At 56.3% G+C, this 23,232-nt stretch overlaps 1 protein-coding gene across 1 annotated transcript; it reads left to right on the forward strand.

Annotated features, from left to right (window-relative positions):
• The first annotated feature begins 5,691 nt into the window (after positions 1-5,691).
• CACTIN (cactin, spliceosome C complex subunit) lies at positions 5,692-14,903 on the forward strand. The gene is made up of 10 exons (XM_037885648.2): positions 5,692-6,148; positions 6,772-7,261; positions 7,915-8,010; positions 8,466-8,611; positions 8,713-8,875; positions 9,113-9,227; positions 10,665-10,857; positions 11,437-11,559; positions 12,800-13,077; positions 13,774-14,903. Exons 1-10 carry the CDS (start codon positions 5,715-5,717, stop codon positions 14,262-14,264), a joined length of 2,529 nt encoding a protein of 842 aa, XP_037741576.1. The 5' UTR covers positions 5,692-5,714; the 3' UTR covers positions 14,265-14,903.
• Positions 14,904-23,232: the final 8,329 nt, after the last annotated feature.

Consider the following 23,232-nt stretch of genomic DNA (forward strand, 5'->3'; position numbering starts at 1 on the left):
CGCGCACCACGTGCACAATCGTCAGAAGATTTTTACCCCAAAAACACTCGGTGGGTCGGCTGAGGCGCCCCCTGGAGTGGCGCCTTCATGGCGCCAGATATATGCCCCAGCCAACCCAGCGCCCCCTCAGTTCCTTCTAACCGTTGGAACTGTGGAGCACAGCATAGCTGATCTCCACTCTCCCTAGCTTTCTCTCTTAGTACCTGTTAATAGTTGTAATTAGTTGTTAATAGTTGTTAGTAGTTAGTTAGTGTAGTTAGATTACTGTACTTAGTAGGGTGGAGCGGGGTCTTCTCCCCTCTCCCCCATCCCGGTACCGCGGCCCATGCCTGGATCTCCCAGGCTTCAAACCCTGCTTGGCTTGCCTGAAACCGATGTCAAGGGGAGACCCCCACAACTCTTGCCTAAGGTGTCTGGGGGAATCCCACGAAGCGGACAAGTGCTGCATTTGCAAAGCCTTCAAGCCGTGGACCGAAAAGGAGCGGGACTTTAGACTCAGGCATCTCCTTATGGAGGCGGCACATAGCCTGGTCCCTTCCTCCGTGCACCGGGACTCGGCGTCGTCTTTGGTGCGGAGTGCCCCTGTGGCACCGACTGGTCCGGCACCGCATTCAGACTCTGCTAAAGACTCGCGGCGTCAGGCCGCCCCGGCACCTCCACCACCGCGGTGCCGGTCCCTGTCTCTGGGCCAGAAGAAGAAGCAGCCCAAGCAGGTGCTGACTGATCTTCATCTTTGTCGGTTCGACAGCCACCGACACTTCCTGCACTGCAGTCGGAGCCGCATCCATTGCTGGAGCGCACAGGACAAGTAACAGCTCCTGCACCTAGAGCTGTCGGTGGACACTCCAATTCCACTCCCGCTGTGGCCAGACCTGATCACTTAGGACCACAGATGACTCTGTCATCCTGACCTGCAGTCTCTCCACCTCACAGCATGGATGCTGCATGGCTAACTCAATCTGAGCTGTGCGGCTCTCACTTGGTACAGCAGGTCCTTTTGGGTAACAGGAAGCCCTCTACCAGGTCCACGTACTTAGCCAAGTGGAAGCGTTTTTCCTCCTGGTGCGCTCAGAGTCATACGGCCCCGCTACAGGCGTCAGTACCTATCATCTTGGACTACCTCCTGTCCTTAAAACAGCAGGGCTTGGCAATATCATCCATCAGAGTGCACCTGGCAGCTATTTCGGCTTTCCACCCGGGCGAAAATGGGCTTTCGGTCTTCTCCAATCCCATGGTCAGCAGATTTCTCAAGGGGTTGGAGCACCTGTTCCCATGAATTCGACAACCGGTCCCTACGTGGGATCTTAAACTGGTCCTCTCCAAACTCATGGCTGCCCCGGTCGAGCCGATGGCCATCTGCTCACTCCTGTACTTTTTCGTGGAAGACAGCTTTCCTCATAGCTATCACTTCAGCGAGGCGTGTGTCTGAGCTCAGGGCACTCACATCGGAACCACCGTATACAGTGTTCCATAAGGACAAGGTACAGCTGTGACCCCACCCGGCCTTCCTCCCTAAGATGGTGTCTGCCTTCTATCTCAACCAGGACATCTTCCTCCCCGTCTTCTACTCGAAGCCACACGCCTCTCGACGGGAACAACAGCTGCACTCCCTGGACGTTCACAGGGCCCTCGCCTTCTACATCAAGCGAACGAAACCTTTCAGGAAAACGTTGCAGCTGTTTGTTGCTGTGGCAGACCGGATGAAGGGCCTTCTGGTCTCCTCCCAGCGCATCTCGTCCTAGATCACATCATGCATTCATGTGTGCTATGACTTGGCTGGTGTCCCAACTATGCACCTTACCGCCCACTCTACGCGGGCTCAGGCTTCATCTTCTACTTTCCTGGCACACGTACCCATACAGAAGATATGTAGGGCAGTGACTTGGTAATCGGTTCATACCTTCGCTGCCCACTATGCGATAATTCAGCAGTCCAGGGGTGATGCTGCATTTGGTTCAGCAGTCTTTCACTCCGCGACATCTCACTCCGACCCCACCACCTAGGTAAGGCTTGGAAGTCACCTAATTGGAATTGATATGAGCAAGCACTCGAAGAAGAAAAGATGGTTACTCACCTTTGTAACTGTTGTTCTTCGAGTTGTGTTGCTCATATCCATTCCAAACCCACCCTCCTTCCCCTCTGTCGATGTAGCCCGCAAGAAGGAACTGAGGGGGCGCTGGATCGGCTGGGGCATATATCCGGCGCCATGGAGGCGCCACTGAGCCAACTCAGCCAACCCACTGAGTGTTGCTGGGGTAAAAATCTTCCGACAATCGTGCACGCAGCACGCGCACACCTAATTGGAATGGATATGAGCAACACATCTCGAAGAACAACAGTTATGTAAGCAGAGCCAGGATAAGCTCCACCCAGACATCTGGTGGTGAGTTGTGGCAAGTTGTGGAAAAGAACTTCAGGGGCTGATCTCATTTGCATAGGCACACCCACCCCCCCTAACATAAGCCCATAGCTGCCCAAATGGTCACTTTGGCTGCTGTGGGACCCCCAGTTTCTCTATTATTGGGGCAGGAAGGATAAATTATGATTACCCTGATTATGTGAATCAAGGACACTGGAACTGTACTTGGCTTTTTGTTATGATGGAGGGACTCGCCATCAACTGAGTAGCAATCACTAAGCAAGGGACATGGGTTCCAAAACTCATCAAATTGAGAGAGGCTGAGGGCAGGTATTAATATTTGGTGGTATGGGTCCTTTGGTGAAGGCCTTATATGCTAATTGAACTTTCTCCTCTTTCCACTGTGGAATGTCATTGTTGTGTCCCCTCCCCCCCCGCTGGTATTAGCTCATCTTAAGTGATCATTCTCCTTACAGTGTGTATGGTAACACCCATTGTTTCATGTTCTCTGTGTATATAAATCTCCCCACTGTATTTTCTACTGAATGTATCCGATGAAGTGAGCTGTAGCTCACGAAAGCGTATGCTCAAATAAATCTGTTAGTCTCTAAGGTGCCACAAGTACTCCTTTTCTTAGAGCTAATTTTGATTCCATTAGGAATATAGTTACAGGCTACTGAGCTGAATTCACTTTTGGCCAATGGTACACCAGCACTGAAACTCCCCTACTACATGCTGAAATCACAAAAGAGCTAAAATTACTAAGAGCTGAAATCACTGAGTGTTGTGTTAAGTAGTGGGGGGGCCGGAAGATATATTGTGGAGCAGTTCGTGAGATGGCTGGAGCGGCTCATGGGACGGCTGGCAGAGCAGACCGGCTGGTGGAGCAGAGCGGTTTGTGGGGCAACTGGAGCAGCTCATGGGGTGTGGCTAGCAGAGCGGAGCAATGGCTGGTAGAGCGGAGCCCCATGGAGAAGTGGGGCAATTGGCTTTGGACCACGTAAGGTGCCCCTTAACCCCCGATCTCCACCGAGATTGGGAGGTAAAACTCTGCAGATAAACTTTTGAACTCTGGCGCTGCACTGACCAGGGACAGAGACTTTCGGGTTGTGGACTTTTGGGACTTTGGGTTGCTAGACTCAACAACCAAAGGGAAAGGACACGCCCCAATTTGCTTGGGGTGGGTTTTTTGCTCATGGGTTGTGTTATGAATCCTGTTGGTGGTGTTTCCCCAACATAATGCCACATTGTTTCTCTCTGTTATTAAAAGGCTTTTGCTACATTCAGACTCTGTGCTTGCGAGAGGGCTTCCTCTCTTAGAGGTGCCCAGCGGGGGTGGTATATATTTGTCCCAGGTCACGGGATGGGGACTCGAGCTGGTTTTGCATTGTGTTATTGGAATGGAACCCCTAGATACTGAACCTGGCCCTTTTTGCTGCCAACTCTGATGGGCAGAAGGGTTACGGTTACAAAGGTGAGTAACCGTCTTTTACAGTGGACGAGAAGCTGGATATGAGTCAACAGTGTGCCCTTGTCGCCAAGAAGGCCAGTGGCATTTTGGGATGTATAAGTAGGGGCATTGCCAGCAGATCGAGGGACGTGATCGTTCCCCTCTATTCGACATTGGTGAGGCCTCATCTGGAGTACTGTGTCCAGTTTTGGGCCCCACACTACAAGAAGGATGTAAAAAAAATTGGAAAGCATCCAGGGGAGGGCAACAAAAATGATTAGGGGACTGGAACACATGATTTATGAGGAGAGGCTGAGGGAACTGGGCTTATTTAGTCTACGGAAGAGAAGAATGAGGGGGGAATTTGATAGCTGCTTTCAACTACCTGAAGGGGGGTTCCAAGGAGGATGGATCTAGACTGTTCTCAGTGGTAGCAGATGACAGAACAAGGAGTAATGGTCTCAAGTTGCAGTGGGGGAGGTTTAGGCTGGATATTAGGAAAAACTTTTTCACTAGGAGGGTGGTGAAGCCCTGGAATGTGTTCCCTAGGGAGGTGGTGGAATCTCCTTCCTTAGAAGTTTTTAAGGTCAGGCTTGACAAAGCCCTGGCTGGGATGATTTAGTTGGGGATTGGTCCTGCTTTGAGCAGGGGGTTGGACTAGATGACCTCCTGGGGTGTCTTCCAACCCTTATATTCTATGGAACAGCTTCTGTGTGAGGAGAGATTAATAAGACCAGGACTTTTCAGCTTTGAAAAGAGACGGCTAAGGGGGGATATGATAGAGGTCTATAAAATCATGACTGGTGTGGAGAAAGTAAATAAGAAAGTTGTTATTTACTCCTTCTCATAACACAAGAACTAGGGGCCACCAAATGAAATTAATAAGCAGCAGATTTAAAACAAACAAAAGGAAGTATTTTTTTCACCCAACACACAGGCAACTGTGGAACTCTTTGCCAGAGGATGTTGTGAAGGCCAAGACTATAACAGGGTTAAAAAAAGAACTAGATAAATTCATGGAGGACGGGTCCATCAATGGCTATTGCCCAGGATGGGCAGGGAAGGTGTCCCTAGCCTCTGTTCACCGGAAGCTGGGAATGGGCGACAGGGGATGGATCACTTGATGATTCCCTGTTCTGTTCATTCCCTCTGGGGCCCCTGGCACCGGCCACTGTCGGAAGACAGGAGACTGGGCTAGATGGACCCTTGCTCTGACCCAGTCGGGCCGTTCTGATGTTCTTACGACAGGTCAGAGGGGGTGAGGCTAAATTGTGGAAGCTTTGTAAGTAACAACAAGCAGGTTGTGTTGGCAGAGGGGGAGCCTCTTGGAAGGGGGAGGACAGGGTGGGGTGACCTGTTTACAGGACTTGTTGCGGCAAGAAGCGTCCGTGCTGTCCGGCCTGAGAAGGGGAAACCGGCTTCAGGAGTGGCAAAGAGGCTGTGGATAGTCAAGACTTCTCTGTGGCAGGGGTGTTTAAAACAAGGCTCGACCATGGCAACTAGGTAAAAATCCCTCCTCTTCCTGCCCGCCCCCGGCCCCTTCTCGGGGCTCCTCCGTGCTCACAGGGCTTGTTTACCGGTGCGGCTGCACCCCTGTAGCGCAGATTTCACCTCTGCTGACGGGAGAGCTTCGTCCCCCAGCGGGCTCCCCCTTCGCGCAGCCCGGCCCCAGCGCCGCCCTTGGCTCGTGCCCCAGGGAGCCGGAGGCCCCTTGTGGGAGCGTCGGCCCGGCCCGGCGTCGAGCCCAGCACCCGCTGCCGCAGCCTCTGGCCTCGGCGGGAGCCCGGCCCCCCCCGCAAGTGGTCCTGGCGCCTGCCCCTTTAAGGGCTGGTCCCGCCCCTCATCGCCGTGACGCGCCGGATGCTCCCGCTCAGGGCTTTCATCCCTGCGAGGCCGCCGGCGCTTATGGCTGCCCTTGTAGGCGCCTGTCGGGAGAGCCCAGCAGTAGGGGCCGGAGCTGCAGCTGCCTCAGCCTCGCCGCTCTGTAGAGCTGAGGCTCGGGGAGGGGCGCGGCTGGGCGTGGGAGCCGGCAGCCGGGGCCGCTGGGGAAAGGCCCGCTCCAGTCAGGCGCTGGGAGGCGCCTGGGAACGCGCCGCTGGGGAGAGAGGCCCCCGCTGGCCCGGAAGCGGGCGCGCGGCGGAGAGCAGCGGCGCGCTGATGGGGTCCGGGTCGCGGAGCCCCGCGGGGCGCTCGCGGCACCGGAGCCGCAGGGAGGCGGGCGGGTCCCGGGAGAGGAGGCGCCGCCGCCGGTCCCGCTCCGGCTCCAGCGGCGCCAGCAGCGATGGAAGCGGCCGGGCTCGGGGTCGCGAGACGCGGCTGCGCAGGAAGCCGGGCTCGGGGTGAGGCGCGGCCCCGGACGGGGGGGAGTCGGGACAGCCCCAGCCCGGGGGTCTCTGACCTGGGGCGCGTCGCTTCACGCCCGGCTCCCGGGTCCGGGCCCCGCTCCAAAGCGCCAGCGCCTCCCCCGTCCCGGGACAGTCCGAGCCGGCCCGAGAGCAAAGCGGCGTCAAGCCCCTTTGTGCCCGGCCTGGGGTGTAAGGGCTCTGAGAAATCACAGCCGCAGCCAGCAGCCTTCTCCTGGGGACCCCTGGAGGCCTGAGTCTCGTACGTGCGTTGTCTGGTCGGCTGTGGCTTCATCCCCAATGCAAGTTGCGAGCTGGCAACAGGAGAGGCGGCCTGACTGAGAGGCACAAGCCCAGGGCCGAAAGTCACGAGAGCTGGGTTCTTTCCCTGGCTCTGCCGTTAACTCGCTGCGTGGCTCTAGGGAGCCTGCTTTACGTCTGTACTTTCTCTGCCAGTGAAATGTGGCGAGCGCTTACCTATCTCAGGGCTGTTGTGAGGATGAGTGAATGAACGAACGTTTGTACAGCTAGATAGGCAGGGTGCTATGTCGGCCCTGTGCTGCTATGCAGTCTTTCTCTGAGGTGGTAGCTATCACTAGAGTGTCGTTGTTTTCTTCTAGCTCTGACTCTGACGAGAGGCAGAGATGGGGAAAGAAGAAAAGCAAAAGCAGGGACCGGCACCGCAAAAGCCAGAAGAAACGCCGCTCTCGGTCACGGGATCACTTCTCTAGCTCAGACTCTGAGGCAGAGAGAGAGAAAAAAAGAGGCCGCAGCAGAGAGAGGAGAAGAAAGCGATCCCATTCCAGGTCTTCTGTGTCCTCCGTCACATCTCCCTCTCCTTCACGTTCCCAGAGCTCCAGGGAGGAGCTGGGGCAACAGCTGAGCCTTCAGGAGCGACTCAGACTGAAAGAGGAGAAGAAGAAGCAGGCTGAGATGATGAAGGCGTTGGAAACACCAGAGGAGAAGAGAGCTAGGCGGCTGGCGAAGAAGGAAGCCAAGGAGAGGAAAAAGCGTGAGAAGATGGGCTGGGGGGAGGAATACATGGGCTACACCAACACTGATAACCCCTTCGGGGACAACAATCTGCTAGGCACCTTCATCTGGAGCAAGGTGAGGCCTCTCTCTACCTCAGCTGGCAGTGAGGTGGGGGGATAAATGAGGTCTTCCCTCCCTCAAGCATCCCATGTCCTGAGATAATCAGGGCCGTGCTGCTCCCCATGATAGAGCTTCCCCCGTGGACCCTCAGTTTGTTCAGCATTGCACGTACCGGCTGAGCTGCTGCGGAGAGGGCCAAGGGATGATGGTGCAGGGTCAGGGATGATGAGGCGCAGGGAGGGACACGTGTGCCTGGAGTGAGTTGGGGGAGGAATTGGAAAATACTAGGAACAGCAAAGCAAAAGTGAGGGTGAAACTTGCACTGAGGACACGCTGGAGAGGCACCCACTTGTTTTGAGCAATTATCTTAAAGATCCAGTGCAGTTTTATTCAGCTTGCCACTGAAAACCTATGCATTACATAGAACTTAATTTAAATGGGATGGTGGGTTCTTGTGTATCCACATTGAGGCTGCCCCAGCTAAATTCCTGGGGGCCACTGGCTGAATTTTAGTTCCACAGCATCATCTGCAGTGAGGTGGAGTGTGTGGATGGTATGTACTTAGCACCCTGCAGAGGTCTTGTGTTGGGGACTTCCTGCCACTTCACAAATGGCAACTGAGAGGCCTGTTGGGGGCCTAATTCCTCTTGGTGTGTGATTGATTATAGGCCCTGGAGAAGAAAGGGATCGGTCACCTGGAGGAGAAAGAACTGAAGGAGAGAAACAAACGAATCCAGGAAGACAACCGCCTGGAGCTGCAGAAGGTGAGCGCCAATAGACCTTCTCTGCCTGTGATCTGCAGCGGAGCTTAATGCAGGCGAGGACACTGACCCCAATATAAGTCACTTGGTTACTGATGGCTGTCTTATTCCCCTCTGCCTCCACCAAGTCTAACGCTCCCATCTTTGGCATGTGTGGTGACAGGGATGTGGTGGTCCAAGCAGGTTCTTGTCTCTGCACAGAGATGGTGTCCTATTCTCAATACTGAATCCCCAGAATGAGCTGGTCCGTGGTCTCTTTAATGACACACTATTAAACCAATAGAGATCTCAGTGCCCCCCAGCCAGCAGGGCCAGTCGTGGGGAACGGGGCAGTTTTGCGCTGGGTTGGATTTGAAGCTAGCATCCATTAGTTTACATGCTGGGACCGGCTGAGCCTTTGGGGAATGGATGGTGCCCCAGGCTCTGCGCTGCAACAGTTTTCCCTCTCTCTGAGACAGGTGAAGCAGCTGCGTTTGGAACGGGAGCGAGAAAAGGCGATGCGCGAGCAGGAGCTGGAGATGCTGCAGCGGGAGAAGGAGGCGGAGCACTTCAAAACCTGGGAGGAGCAAGAGGACAACTTCCACCTCCACCAGGCTAAGCTGCGGTAGGTGGGCACCAGCGACTTGTCTCGGGCCTGTGTGCTGGGGGCAGGCATGGTCTGAGACCTGGTAGCCAGAGCTCAGCGTGTTCTCTTGTTACCTGCAGATCAAAAATCCGGATCCGGGATGGCCGTGCCAAACCCATCGACTTGCTGGCCAAGTACATCAGTGCAGAGGATGATGACCTGGCGGTGGAAATGCATGAGCCATACACATTCCTGAATGGCCTGACGGTCTCCGACATGGAGGATCTGCTGGAGGATATCCAGGTACCTCTCCCCAGTACTGCTGCTTCCAGGCCTCCATTCTCTAGCTGGGGAAATTAGGTGCTGTCCGACCTTCCTTCCTGTCCTTTGCATGCTGTCCCTGTGCCCCACCTCTGGTGCTCATCAGCCCTGCCTCCAGTGCTCACTGGAATAGCAACACCTGCAGCTGCAAATGGCCTGATTCAAACAGCAGCACTAGGCCAGGCTTCGCCTCTGACTTCATATGGCTCTTTGTTTCAGGTTTATATGGAACTGGAGCAGGGCAAGAATGTGGATTTCTGGAGGGACATGACCATTATCACTGAGGACGAGATAGCCAAACTCCGTAAACTAGAGGCTTCTGGGAAAGGCCCAGGTAAGAGGGAGGAGAACGCTGGCTGTTGGCACCTGCATTGCTTATGTACAGCAGTGCAGGTAAGAGAGGGTGATAGAGGGGAACATGGCCTAGGAGTTAGAGTAGAGGCCTGTGCTTTTGCTCTGCCCCATCTCACTCTCTGACCTTTGTCAAATTGCTTCTCTGCTCTGAGCTGTTGTCACTGATGCGGTGACCTCCCTGCTGTGAGGTCTGCACTGTCTGTGTAGTGCCAAGCAGGCTCGAGGGTGCTGTAAAATAATCACAGAGCTACATGAAACTGTGGTTCTGGAGTGTGGGCGATTCCCGGGCCTGGAACTCTCGGTTGCCTGGCTATAGTAAAGAGCCCTCAGCTGTCCCAGATTGCAGGTGCAGGCTGAGCCTGGAGGCTGTAACCAAGCCAAGTGAATTCCCTTGCCTTTGTACAGAGAACTCAGTAACGTGTACAGTTGCTTGTCTGCCCAGTGGTGATGTCAGCTCTGGCAGGTAAAATCCTGAGTCTCATGATTGCGGCTCCCCAGCCTCGCTTCCGTGGCCTGTATCAAAGAGCTTTGCTCGCTGGCAGTTGCAATTTCTGTTGCTGCTGCCAGGGAGTGCCCATGTGCAGTTATTGCTCTTCCTGTTTGAACTAAGTAGAACTGAGGCCCCATGGCTCCATCCTGCCTGCGAAGAGATGGGGCCCGGAGGTTGCTGCAGAACCACTGGCACAGTGAGCAACAGCTTCCCACGCTCAGAGCACGATCCTGTCACCTGAGCCCAAGTTTGTGCCAAAGCTCCTGGGTTAGGAACTCTCAGCCAAGAGCCTGGTAAAGGACTGGGTGTGGCATGTGCATCGTAGCCCAGGCCCCCATCCTGAATGGTGCTTGGTACTCAATGCACATCAAAGGGAGGGAGGTTTAGGTTGGATATTAGGAGAAATTTTAGCTAGGAGGGTGGTGAAGCACTGGAATGGGTTACCCAGGGAGGTGGTGGAATCTCCTTCCTTTGAAGTTTTTAAGGTCAGGCTTGACAAAGCCCTGGCTGGGATGATTTAATTGGGGATTGGTCCTGCTTTGAGCAGGGGGTTGGACTAGATGACCTCGTGAGGTCCCTTCCAACTCTAATATTCTCTGAATCGAGGGCACTCTGTGCTTGGCGGGATTGGGCCCTGCCAAATGACCCTGTTCAAACGGCCTGCAGTCTGTAACTGGTGGGCTCTGGCTGGACGGAAAGTGCTGGGGTTAGCCGAGCAATACCTAACATCTGGGCAGGGAGAATCCAGCAGGGGTTCGGTGGGGTTCGTGCACCAGGCAGTGAGGTGCACTGATGGAGTGTCCGATTTTGGAGGGTGGCCCAGTGCAGGCCTAGACTCTGCATTGTGGCTCAGTAACCGGTGGGTCATTCTCCCCCTTAGCGCCCATTGAGACTAAGTTGTGTTAACCCTCGTTTGTCCGGCGACAGGAGAGCGCCGAGAAGGAGTCAATGCCTCCGTCAGCTTGGACGTGCAGTCAGTGTTCAAGGGGAAGACGTACAACCAGCTGCAAGTGATCTTCCAAGGGATCGAGGGCAAGATCCGAGCAGGGGGGCCCAACCTGGACATCGGTTACTGGGAGAGTCTGCTGCAGCAACTTAAAGCGTATATGGCCCGGGCCAGGTGAGCAGGAGGGGGAACATATCCCGTCAGGGCTGCACCCTCAAGGTGCGGTATCAACACCTGCCTGCAGTGGGTGGTATTGGGGAATTGTGGCACAGATCACGGGAGTGGGAGGTGTGCCAAGATGCCAAGCCGGACGTGGGCATTTTAGTCCCCTCCCAGCTGGTTATGGGTTGCTTCCCTTCTGGGGTTGAGGGGAAGGAGAGTGCCTAATGTCTCCTTTAGCCTGGGTGACCGGTTCAGATGCTGCACAGGACAAAGGCTAATATGGAGTCCGCTCTTCTTTCGTCGCCCCCCACAATGACTGGGGCTCAAGCTGTCTGATCACGAACCATCAGATTGCAGGAGTCAGCTGCATGCCCACCATGGACACTGTCTGTGTAGGTCTCGCTGGGAGCATTGCTGAAACCTTCGGGGCAGGACCCTGGGCGCTGAGCCCATGTTTCGCACCTTGTTCTGGTGTTGTGTGAGTGAAACATAGTGAGTTTCTGCTGGATGCCCAGGGGGTCCCAGCCCGGAGGGCTCAGGGGAAGGCTGTGCTGGGGGCCTCACCCTTTTGCTCTCGTCACTTCTTTGCAGGCTTCGGGAGCGGCACCAGGACGTGCTGCGCCAGAAGCTGTACAAGCTGAAGCAGGAGCAGGGAGTGGAGAGCGAGCCTCTTTTCCCCATCCTGAAGAAGGAGCCGTCTTCTCCCAGCAACAGGTACACAGGGTGGGCAATTTCCTTCTGATGCCAGAAGCTAAGCAGGGTTATTTAGCTCCGACCCCTGAGAGTACTGCCTCTGCTGAGCATCCCCCAAGGCCTAGTGATGGCTGAACAGCACGGCCCGGCAGGTAGAGCACAGGACTCTGGGGTTCACTTCCAGGTTTTGCTGCTGCCTCGCTGTGACTTTGCTGAAGTCACTTTCCCTTGCTGTCCTCGGCTTCCCCATCTGCACAGCAGTGCTAACCAAGCGAAGCCTCCTTCATAAAGTGCCTTGAGATCTGTGGATGAAGGGCAGAGGGTTGCTGGCGTGTCCCATGGACAAGGTTTGCAATGAGGTTTTTAGTAACAGTTGGATTCCCAAACCTCTCTAAAATCCACCCGTGAAGTTGGGTTGATGATGGAGCTGCCATGTCGGGCTGGGGGGGGTTGATTGGATTGAGAAGTTCCCAAGATCCAGCTCCCAAGCAATGGGAAGGTCGGCTGGCTTCGAGCATTGTTGTGCACACAGATAGGAAGCATAGGTGTGGGCAGGTTTCATGTGACCCCCTCCATCTCTGGGCTTACCTCTCCTCATTTCCACCTGCTCAGCCTCAATCACAGAGGCTAACAGCACCTGAGGGGGTTCCCTCCAGTCGAGTTCCTGCCGTTTTAGGCAAATATTCCCCCCCATTGACCCCCAGACGATGGATCCATCAAGGTGCCGCCATCCTTCCAGAGGCCAGCATCAGTGCCTTGTCACGAGCACTGCAGGGTGGATTCTTCCCTTCTGGGGCAGGGATCATCCACCCTCCCTCAGCAGCCTTGCACCAGCCCTGGACAACAGAATGCCCCGTTCTGAGTGTAGTGTTTTGGGGGTGTTCACATCAACAGCCCATCCCCATTCCCCTGCCTGCCAGAAGTCCTCTCTCCTGGGAGGAAGGGCAGGATGGGGTTGCCCTGGAGCAGGAGTAGCCCGCGGAACGTTCATGTTTGTGAGGCAGCTTCACTGTGTTTGGCCTCTGTAGGCTGCAAAAGCTGGACGGTGCCAGGACGGCACAGGTAGGACGAGTGTCTGCAGAAGAGGCATGGTGGCATTCACCCTGCAGAAGGCAGTGCTCTGTGGGAGCACAGACACCCGCAGGTGTTAAAGCTGTCCTCACTGTCCTTCCACGCTGCCTGAGCCTGCCCTGTGTGACCTGTCCGTCCAGGTTCTCACCCGGCCCCCAGCGCCATAACCTCTCTCCCATCTGCCTTGCAGGCCGGACCCAGAGGAGAGCGCTCCAGCGCACCCTGGCCCCTCCACAGCGGGAGCCTCCTCGGAGGGGGGTGGAGAGGCAGAGGCCAAGGGCGAGGGGGAAGGGGAAGCAGTGCTGATGGAGGAGGACCTGATTCAGCAGAGCCTGGATGACTACGACGCCGGGAGGTACAGCCCCAGGCTGCTGAACTCCCACGAGCTGCCCTGCGACGCCCATGTGCTAGAGGCTGAGGAGGATCTCCAGCGGCTGCTGCTCTTGAGACAACAGCTCCAGGCCACAGGTACAGCTGCTGGATGGCGCGGGTGCCCCATGGCGTGGGTGTGCCCATCTTCTCAGGGTCTCTGTGTCACTGAGAGGTTCTGGCTGGCAAGTTCATTCAGGCACTGCCTATGTCCAGATTTCAGGGCCTTCCCCACTGGGCGCAAGGCCTGGGTCTCTAAGATAACAGCAGTTCGCATGGGGGCCGCAGAGCAGCTCCCTGGGGAAGGCCTAGCAGCCTCCTTGCTTGGGACAGACTCGGCAAAGCCCTGGGGAGTCTGTGCCTGCCTCAGAGTGTGTGGGATGAGGGGCTGGAGGAGCCTGAGCAGACCTGGGACCCACTAACCTGGGGTTTGGGTATCAAGCAGCCAGCCCATTCCCTTGGAGCCCAAGCCGGAGCCCTCTGCTCCCCCCTGTTCTCAGCAGCCTCCAGTGTAGCCACTTGCATTGTAACCAATTGAAGGGTGTGTGGGCTCCTCCCTTCCCTCTTTAGTATGTCACAGACCGGCCCCCAGCACAAGCCTCGGGCTGCTGGGGGTGGAACAGTCAGGCCTCAAGTCCCCCTTCCCAGATTGGGTCCTGTTGGGGTAGATCCAGTGGTGTTGCCTCATCCTGGGCTGCCCTGGGAGGGTGCCAGGCCTGTGCCCCCGGAGTAGCCGTGCTGCAGGCCCCGCCCACCAGGCTTCCCTCTAACCAACCCCCTGCCCCTTCTCCACAGGAGATGCTAGCGAGAGCGCCGAGGACATTTTCTTCCGCAGGGCCAAGGAGGGCATGGGTGCCGACGAGGCCCAGTTCAGTGTGGAGATGCCCCTGACGGGCAAGGCCTACCTATGGGCCGACAAGTACCGGCCCCGGAAGCCCCGCTTCTTCAACCGGGTCCACACAGGCTTTGAGTGGAACAAGTACAACCAGACGCACTACGACTTCGACAACCCGCCACCCAAGATCGTGCAGGGCTACAAGTTCAACATCTTCTACCCCGACCTGATTGACAAGCGCTCCACGCCTGAGTACTTCCTGGAGGCCTGCCAGGACAACAAGGACTTCGCCATCCTGCGCTTCCACGCTGGCCCGCCCTACGAAGACATCGCCTTCAAGATTGTCAACCGCGAGTGGGAGTACTCGCACCGCCACGGCTTCCGCTGCCAGTTCGCCAATGGCATCTTCCAGCTCTGGTTCCACTTCAAGCGGTACCGTTACCGCAGGTGAGGGCGTCGGCCTTCCACCCGCTGACTCTGGGCTGCCTCCCTTCTGAGGGTCCCTTTGCGTCATTGCCGCACCCGTGGGCGAGCTCTTTCACCTCCAAAGGGTGCAGGTTCTGCGTACTCCGCCCCTGCTCTGTACTGTAGGGACATTCCCTGCCAGTGGGCCCTCTGGCGCACTCTGTATATTGCTTCGTGTCGGGGGGCGGGAGGAGGGCAGAGAGGGGGCTCTCCTCTCCTTGTGTTTTTTAATGGGCTCTGGTAGGGGATCCTGGGATGGGTGTGGTGCGACTCACCCAGAAAAATAAACCTAGATTCTCTAAACCTGGCGCTCCGTGAACAAGAGCCCCGCATGGCGTCTGGGCCGCAAGGAGCCAGGAGAGCCCCGAGGCAGTGCTATCCTCCTCCTGCCATCTGCAAAGCAGCTGCTAGAGGGTGGCCAGCACTCGTGCTTCGCTGTGTCTTCAGTTCGACCAGTCGCTCCCTGGAAAAGCCGTCTGCTCCCATGGGAGCTCCCCTCCTCTCCCCTGTTCATCCTTGCTGTGGGAAGCTAGAATCCCAGGGCGCCACCCGTAGCCATCAGCCCATCCCAGATAACTACAGACGCTGAGCTGCCACCAGCCGCTCCTGGGAACCACCCACCACAGGTGCACTAGTGTGGAAGTGGCAGTGTGCGTGCACAAGCAGAGGGATGTGGCATGAGGTAAAACCACTGTGCCAGACCTGCCCCCTTCCCCTCGCTGCTGGGACGATTCCCAACCTTGGGGGCCAGTGAGAGCGTAGCGGGGCTAAAGGCGTCAGTTGGTGTCTCAGGGGAGGGGAGGGTGAGCAGCCAGCACAGTGCTGCAAGCTTCCAGCGTCTGCCGCTCGGCACACAGGTCCCCGCGCTCCGCTCCCGGCTCAGCCCTCAGCTGGGGCCTTGCTTCTCCAGGGTCCGTTTGAGCCTCCCTGGCTCCCTATCAGTCATCTGAGCACCTGCTGCCCTGGTCTGACTGCATCAGTCCAGCCCCTTGCCATGCTCTGTGGCCCCCCCCCCCGCCCCCCGGTCACCTGATTGTCCAGAGGGGTACAGAGGTGCAGAATAGAACCCAGGCGTCCTGCCTCCCAGCCTTCTTTACTCAAATTGCCCCACATGCTCACTAGTGGGCTGCCTTCAGTGTGGGGCTATCCCCTGCTACCCCAGCCTATCCTGCCAGGCCACTCTGCAAGCTCCTAACTCCCCTGTTGTAGGGAGCAAGGGTCACGCACTAGCAGCCAGCGCCCTGTGTGCTGACAGGCCTAGCACCGAGGAGCTGGCTCTGTGTCCTCAGCTGACTGGGCCTTCCCCTGCTGATGGTTTCCAGGCCTGAGCAGCCCATGCCAGACTCCTCTCAATGGAGATGTTCCCCAGAAGTGGCCTCAATGCCCTTTCTTGTGGGGCCTTCAATGAGAGATCCTGCTTTGGGAGCTTGCCCTGGGATGCTTCCCTCCCTTCTCAACGAGCCTAGATTCAATTCTCTGCTGGGAGCCCAGCACCCTCTGCTCCTGCTGATGCCACCTCTGCCCCTTTCCAGGACCCACGCTGCCTTCCAGGGCTAAGATGAAAGTAGCTGGGGGCTGGTGTCTAGCTGGGAGGGTGAGCACGGGGTCAGGGGGCCATGCAGGGAGGTTTTTACCCACCAACTGTTGCTCTGTTGCTGAACTTGGATCGAGAGCGCTGTCCGGTTCTACAGACGGTCACCTGGGCCACGTGCCTAGGACAGTCCTGGCCTGTCAGCAGCTGGCACCTCCCAAGCTGCCCCTCTCCAGCTGCATCTCCCCCTGCCACCCCCCTTTTTAAGCCAAGTGGAAGTCTCATGGGCTGGTCCTGACAGCTCCTTCTCCAGACCCATCTCGCCTTGGCTGACGGCCCAGGGAGAGGGCGGCAGGGAGGGCCCAGGGCCTGCCCCCGTCCAGGAAGGGCACACGCTCCCAGTGCCTGCTCCCAGGCCACTCAGCTCTTCGAATTGCAGTTTCCTGGCCCTGAGCAGGAGGCAGCAAAGGCCGGGGAGCTGGAAACGCAGCTCAGTGTATTGAACCCTCTAGGTCGCCGGGGTGCTAGAGCACGGGATGTGAGAAGCAGAAGCTTTTGTGCAAGCCCCAAGGCTGTTGTGGATACAGAAATAACAAGGCCAGTGCTGTCTGCAGCCGCTTTCAGATTCCTCTTGGAGCAGACCAGCCTGCAATCTGGCTGCCAATCCTCCCCAGCTCCCCTAAGAGTGTGAAGCGCATCCCTGGGGTTGTTTAATGGGGGCGGGGACAGATGATCTCTCGGAGCTGCTAATGAGCACAGGGATTTAGGAGACAATAAACAAGGGCTTGAGGGATTCCAGTTGGGAGCAAAGTCTGGCCCAGAGAGGAGCCTGCGCTTTTAAGCAGGAGAGCCCCTGGGCTGGGAGGTGCCAGTTGGGGGATGGGCCAGCATAGCATATGGGCTAGATATTGTATGTGTTGGACGTTAGTATTGGGCCAGGGCAGCATATGGGCTGGAAGCTGGTATATGGGCCACCAGCTAGTGTATGAGTGGGGATAGCATGTGGGAGGGGACAGCATATATACTGGGACGGTGTATGGGCTCGGAGACAGGCAAAGGCAGGACTTTCCTGGTTTGAATACAGGATTTGTCCTGGGAGCTCAGAGGTGATTTTGAACCGTGCATCAGACCAGCACAGCCCCTCCTGGGGCCAGGGTTATACGGGTCTACAGACGCCATATCCCAGTATAGCTCGTTCCCCTTCCTGTAGGGCCAGCTCTGTAGGCATAAGTCCTCTTTACACCGGGGTTGCTGCATCCACGCTCTGGGTGGGCCATGGTTAGAGTGAGACAATTTGTGTGTCAACAGGCCTGACTGGGCTGGGGGCAATCTAGGTCTGGTGGTTAGAGCAGGGGGCTGCGAGCCAGGACTCCGGGGTTCTCTCCCCAGCTATGGGAGAGGAGTGGGGTCTGGTGGTTAAAGCAGGAGGTTAGGACCCCTGGGTTCTCTTTCCTATTGGGGAAGGGGAGTGTAGTCTGGGGGGAAGGGGGGAGGATGCTCTCAGGACTCCAGGGTTCAATTCGTACCACTCACTTTCTGTGACCTTGGATACATCCCTTCTCCTCTCTGGGCCTCACAGGAACAGCGAATTTACCCATGTCACAGAGCGGTGGGGAAACTTCTTTCTTAAATGCATGCTAAGGTGTGCGAGCTTCTCAGATGACAGGAGCTAAGGAAAGGCAGAGGACGATTCATTCCCGCAGTGGGATCCTGCGGCCTCGCAGACAGAGCTAGGGGCGCAGTATCCCGTATATTACTCCACGGAGGAGCAGCTTTCCGCCACTCTCCAGAGGGCAGCAGAGCTTCTCCAGTGTCCCAGAAGCTTGGGCCAGCAATGCGTGTGCAGACAGTGCCCTTGGATGAGTCGTACCTGCCTCTCCCGCAAGGCCAGATTCCTGAGATCAGGGGCAACGTCCTCTTAAACTGCTCGACCTTCACCTTGGAAGTCTCAGTACGTTCCCAGTTCTGATGCTTTGGTTGGAAAGGAAGCAATGTCAGGTTTGGGGGAGGGGGGTGTCAGCAGGAAGGGGGGAATACTCATTTGGGTGGCCCCTTGGCACACCTTTCATGTGCATCACATCCACCCCTAGAACTTCATGCAGTGGTGAACAAGAGATCACGTCCCCAGTGGGCTGCTTGGGGTGAGCCTCTGCACCACGTCGAATGAGGACAGGAAGTGAGGGCCCTGCAGCTGCACCAGTCCTATTGATCCTCCCAGCACAATCCCACAATGCCCCTCCAATGACCTCCAGCTACGGTCTGCAGGAACCGGGTGCAGAGCCCCCCTCTCTTCTGTCCCCCAAGTGCCCTGGTTCCCCAGCTGTTGCCCTCCAAAGAGCCCTTCCTGTACACCACAAGGGGACCAGCCAGCAGTGCCGGGCCAGGGGAGCCTTTCTTACCTTGAGCTCCCAACTCAGTTTGTTGAGCTTCTGGAAGAGCCCATAAGTCATGGTCTCCATCCATCACCTCCTTTGCAGGGTGTGACATTATTAACATAACGTGTAACTGTATAGATCACTGTTGCCACCACTGTTATATATTTGCAGCAAATATTGTATAGAGGTTGTTGTGTAAGGGATCTATGGAGAGATTATGGTTTGCTGGTTATGATTGTGTTGTCTATATGTGTGTATCATTTTTGCAGTTGAAGTTATGAATATTGGCTCTATACTGTCTGTATTTCAAACTTATGCTGTGCTTCTGGGTGACACCCCAGACAAGTTGGTGTCAGCTCTGCCTAGCCTGCTGGATGGCCCATTAAGGACCATCAGCATACAATGACCCATTGAGAGAAGGCAGATACACCTTGCAACTCAGCAAAGTATGCCGGGACTTGCCCATGTGACTCCAAACTCCATTTTGCTGTAATTTTCCACAGTAAGAGCAGAGAGGGGTTCTTACACGTGGAAAAGACTATAAAAGACTGCTGCAGCTCCTCCATCTGGTCTTCAGTCCTACTTCATACTTCTGGAGGGGCTTTGCTACAGATGGAAGCTCTGCACAAAGGACTGAATGACCCATCCCAGGTGTGGGTGTTCTCCAGAGACTTGATTTGAACCTGCCATTTATTCCATCACTGCTACAAGCCTGAAGTAAGAACTTTGCCATTCCTGTATGTCATTGATTCCATTTAACCCATTCTAGCTCTCGTCTCTATATTTTTCCTTTTATGAATAAACTGTTAGATTTTAGATTCTAAAGGACTGGCAACAGCATGATTTGTGGGTAAGATCTGATTTGTCTATTGACCTGGGTCTGGGGCTTGGTCCTTTGGGATCGAGAGAACCGTTTTTCTTTTACTGGGATACTGGTTTTCATAACCATCTGTCCCCATAACGAGGGGCACTGGTGGTGATACTGGGAAACTGGAGTGTCTAAGGGAATTGCTTGTGTGACTTATGATTAGCCAGTGGGGTGAGACCGAAGTCCTCTCTGTTTGGCTGGTTTGGTTTGCCTTGGTGTGCAAAGGAACCCCAACCTTGGGCTGTAACTGCCCTGCTTGAAGCAATTTGTCCTGAACTGGCACTCTCAGTTGGGTCCCACCAGAACCAGCCTCGTTACACGGGGTTTTGAAGCTTCCTGTCTTCCACTCGTTCCACTGTCCTCCCACTCTTCGGTGATCTCCCACACCTGCTGCAGGTAGTCTGGCTCCTGCAAGGCGCCGCCCAGAGAGAGCGTAGCCACAGCTGGAGAGACACCTGGGCCCACTTTCCGGCCAGTCCAGCAGGGGACCCCCCTCAGCTGGCTACGACCCCCACTTCCAAGGGTAGTGCGCCGACCCTGGGGGCTGGATGTGGATCTGCTCTCAGACAGCAGCAGAGCAAGCATGATCCCTCCAACCTACCCTGACTGAGCCTCATCGCTGCCCCCGAAGGAGGAGAGGGGAGCTCAGGCCTTGGAGGCTGCTGTGCCACGGAGGGGTTCCCACCGTCTCGAGCTTCTGCAGGTCTTTGGAAGCAGGCCGTCCCATTTTGAAGATGCCCAGGCTGGAGCGCAGGGTGCTCTCCTCATCCTTCATGGTGGCCAGCAGCTGCCGCAGTGCCGTGATCTGCTGCAGGGGCATTCACAGCGCTGGTGAATGGACCTGCGCAACAAAGAGCTCGGCGGCTTCTGCCCATGCTGCGCCTCTTCTGGATGGCTGGGCCATCGGCCAGGCACCCTTTTCCTGCGCTTGGAGAGGACAAGGGAGGCTGAACGATGAAGTGATTAGAGCATGGCGGTGGGAGCCAGGCCTCCCCGAGGGAATAATGCCGCCCCGGTTCCCTAGACTGGAGCGACTCTCAGCCAGCGTAACACAGGAGGGTTTAGTGAGCGTCTGACCCCAGCGCAGGAAACTCTCCGGGCCTCAGGCCTGGCCTCCCGCAGCACAAGTACATCTAAGTCTCTCCTGCGTCCCATAGGCTCTGCCTGCTCTCTCTGTCCAGTCCCGAGACCCTGCGCTTTCCAGCTGGGAATCCGATATCACCACCCCCAACAGCTCCTTCCCTGTCCTTTGTCTTCCGTCCCAGGTAAACTGTCGCTGGGGTCGTCTCTCTTCTGTCTTTTGTTCCCTCTGGCTGGAACTGCCTGGTCAGGTCACTGGGGTCCTCTCTCCTCAGCCCTTTGTCCTCCCACTGGCCAGAACCTGCTGACTGCCAAGCTGGGGTGGGCCTCTTAGTCACCAGGTCACCAGTTGTTAGGGTTCCCCATCTCCAGGCTGTTGTCCAGGGGTCCCGGCCAGTAGGTGAGGTCACACCTGGTCCTCTGCAACAATAATTCCTCTCCCACCATGTTGTTAAACATGCAGTACACAGGGAAACTGAGGCGCACACACACTATTCATGTAAAACACTACAAAAATCCCCAACTTTGTCACACTTGGTAAAGTTCAAAGCCAGATGAGACTAAGAATAGTCCCTAGGTGGGCTATATCACATCCCTACTCTAACCAACTACACCCCACTCTCCTCTCAGAGCTGGGAATAGAACCCAGGAGTCCTGACTCCCAGCCCACCCCCCCCCCCCCGCTCTAACCACTAGACCCTACTCCCCTCCCACAGCCAGAGATAGAACCTAGGAGTCCTGGCTCCCAGCTCCCTGCTCTAATCATTAGACCCCATTCCCCTCCCAGAGCTGGGGAGAAAATCCAGGAGTCCTGGTATAAGGATGCGGCCTTCGGTGGGACCACAACTGAGAGTATCAATTGAGGACAAATTGCTCAGAGCAGGGCAATTACAGCCCAAGGGTGGGGTTCCTTTGCACACCAAGGCAAACCAAACCAGCCAAACAGAGAGGAGTTCGGTCTCACCCCGCTGGCTAACCATAGACACTCCAGTTTTCCAGTATCCTCACCAGCGCCACTCGTTATGGGGACGAATGGTTATGAAAACCAATACCCCAGTAAAAGAAAAACGGTTCTCTCGATCCCAAAGGACCAAGCCCCAGACCCAGTTCAATAGACAAATTAGATCTTACCCACAAAGCACGCTGTTGCCAGTCCTTTAGAATCTAAAATCTAACGGTTTATTCATAAAAAGGAAAGAAATATAGATGAGAGCTAGAACTGGTTAAATGGAATCAATGACATACAGGAATGGCCAAGTTCTTGGTTCAGGCTTGCAGCAGTGACGGAATAAACGGCAGGTTCAAATCCAGTCTCTGGAGAACATCCCCAGCTTGGATGGGTCTTTCAGTCCTTTGTTCGGAGCTTCGGTTTGTAGCAAAGTCCCTCCAGAGGTAGGAAGTAGGACTGAAGACAAGGTGGAGGAGCTGCAGCAGCTTTGTACAGTCTCTTGCCATGTGGCCTCTGCTTTCTTTGTCCCAAGGACAAGCTGCCCAGCACCTGGCCTGGAAACACCTCCGAGTTCTGTCCATGGGCAGGTCCCTGCACGCCTGGCTGAGTCCCCGGGCGTGTCCGCCATCTCACAGTGGGTCACTCGTACAGCTGGTGGTCCTTACGGGCCATCCGGCAGGCTGGGCAGAGCTGACACCAACTTGTGCCTATAAAGATGTTATGATTTGCAGAGCGGCCCAATATCCGTTGCTGCCTCGTCCCTCATCCCCCCGCCAGCTCGCCTCCCGCCTCCTCACCCCCCTGCTCACCCCCACCTCCTCACCCCCCCCACAGCTCACCTCCCACCTCCTCATCCCCCTGCTCACCCCCACCCCCGCCTCCTCACCCCCCCACAGCTTGCCTCCCACCTCCTCACCCCGCTGCTCACCCCCACCCACCGCCTCCTCAACCCCCCACAACTTGCCTCCCACCTCCCGCCTCCTCACCACCCTGCTCACCCCCACCCCCGCCTCCTCACCCTCCCACAGCTCGCCTCCCACCTCCTCACCCCCTGCTCACCCCCACCCCCTGCCTCCTCACCCCCCTACAGCTCGCCTCCCGCCTCCTCACCCCCCCTGCTTACCTCACCCCCACCCCCCCGCCTCCTCACCCTCCGCTCATCTCCTCACCCCCCCCAGCCTCCTCACCCCCCAACAGCTTGCCTCCCACCCGCTTATCTCCTCACCCCCACCCCCACCTCCTCACCCCCCCACAGCTCACTTCCTGTCTCCTCACCCCCATCCTCCCACCTCCTCACCGCCCCACAGCTCGCCTCCTCACCTCCCTGCTCACCTCCTCACCCCTCCGCCTCCCGCCTCCTCACTCCACCCCCCCTTTTGTCTCCTCATCCCCCTCTCCTCCACCGCTCTCCTCGTCCACCAGGCCCCCCCGCCACTCACCTCCTCCCCCGCCACCCGCTGCCCGCCTTCTCCCCCCCTCCTCGCCACCTCACCTTGCTCCTTAAGGCTCTTGTGTCCACCTATGTCTCCAGTGAGGCGGCACACGCAGGAGCAACAGGTAAGAAGGGAAGGGGCTGATGTTGCCCAGGAAACTGCCATGGCCATAGGGAAAACCCCTGGTGGCCACATGCGGCCATAGTGGCCACATTGGAGAAACCGTGGATTGGGTCTTGAGCCATCTCCCACCCCAAAGCTCCCAGCAGGTGCTCCGTATGGATTGATTTAAATCACCAAGCTGGAAACCTTGATAAAAATAAATCAGTTTAAATTTTGGTTTGCATTTGTACTTTCAGTTATTTTGCTAAAGAAAGGTCAATTCACAGTTGTTCGTACTTTTTAGTTAACGAGGTGTGACAGGGTCGGGCCAGATGGCTATAGGAGAGTAATAGAAGGCAGATATATTAGCCCCAGGCTAAGTAGGTCCCTTTTCCCTGGGTAAGGTAACAGGGAAGGTTCCAGAACAATCAGGAACCTTCTGGAGACAATTAAGACAGGCTGATTAGAACACCTGCAGCCAATCAAGAAGCTGCTAGAATCAAGTAAGCAGGCTAATCAGGGCACCTGGGTTTTAAAAAGGAGTTTGCTTCAGTTTGTGGTGTGCGTGTGAGGAGCTGGGAGCAAGAGGCACTAGGAGCTGAGAGTGAGAACGCAT

This window comes from Chelonia mydas, chromosome 25 (genome assembly GCF_015237465.2).
Source record: "Chelonia mydas isolate rCheMyd1 chromosome 25, rCheMyd1.pri.v2, whole genome shotgun sequence".
NCBI lineage: Eukaryota > Metazoa > Chordata > Testudines > Cheloniidae > Chelonia > Chelonia mydas.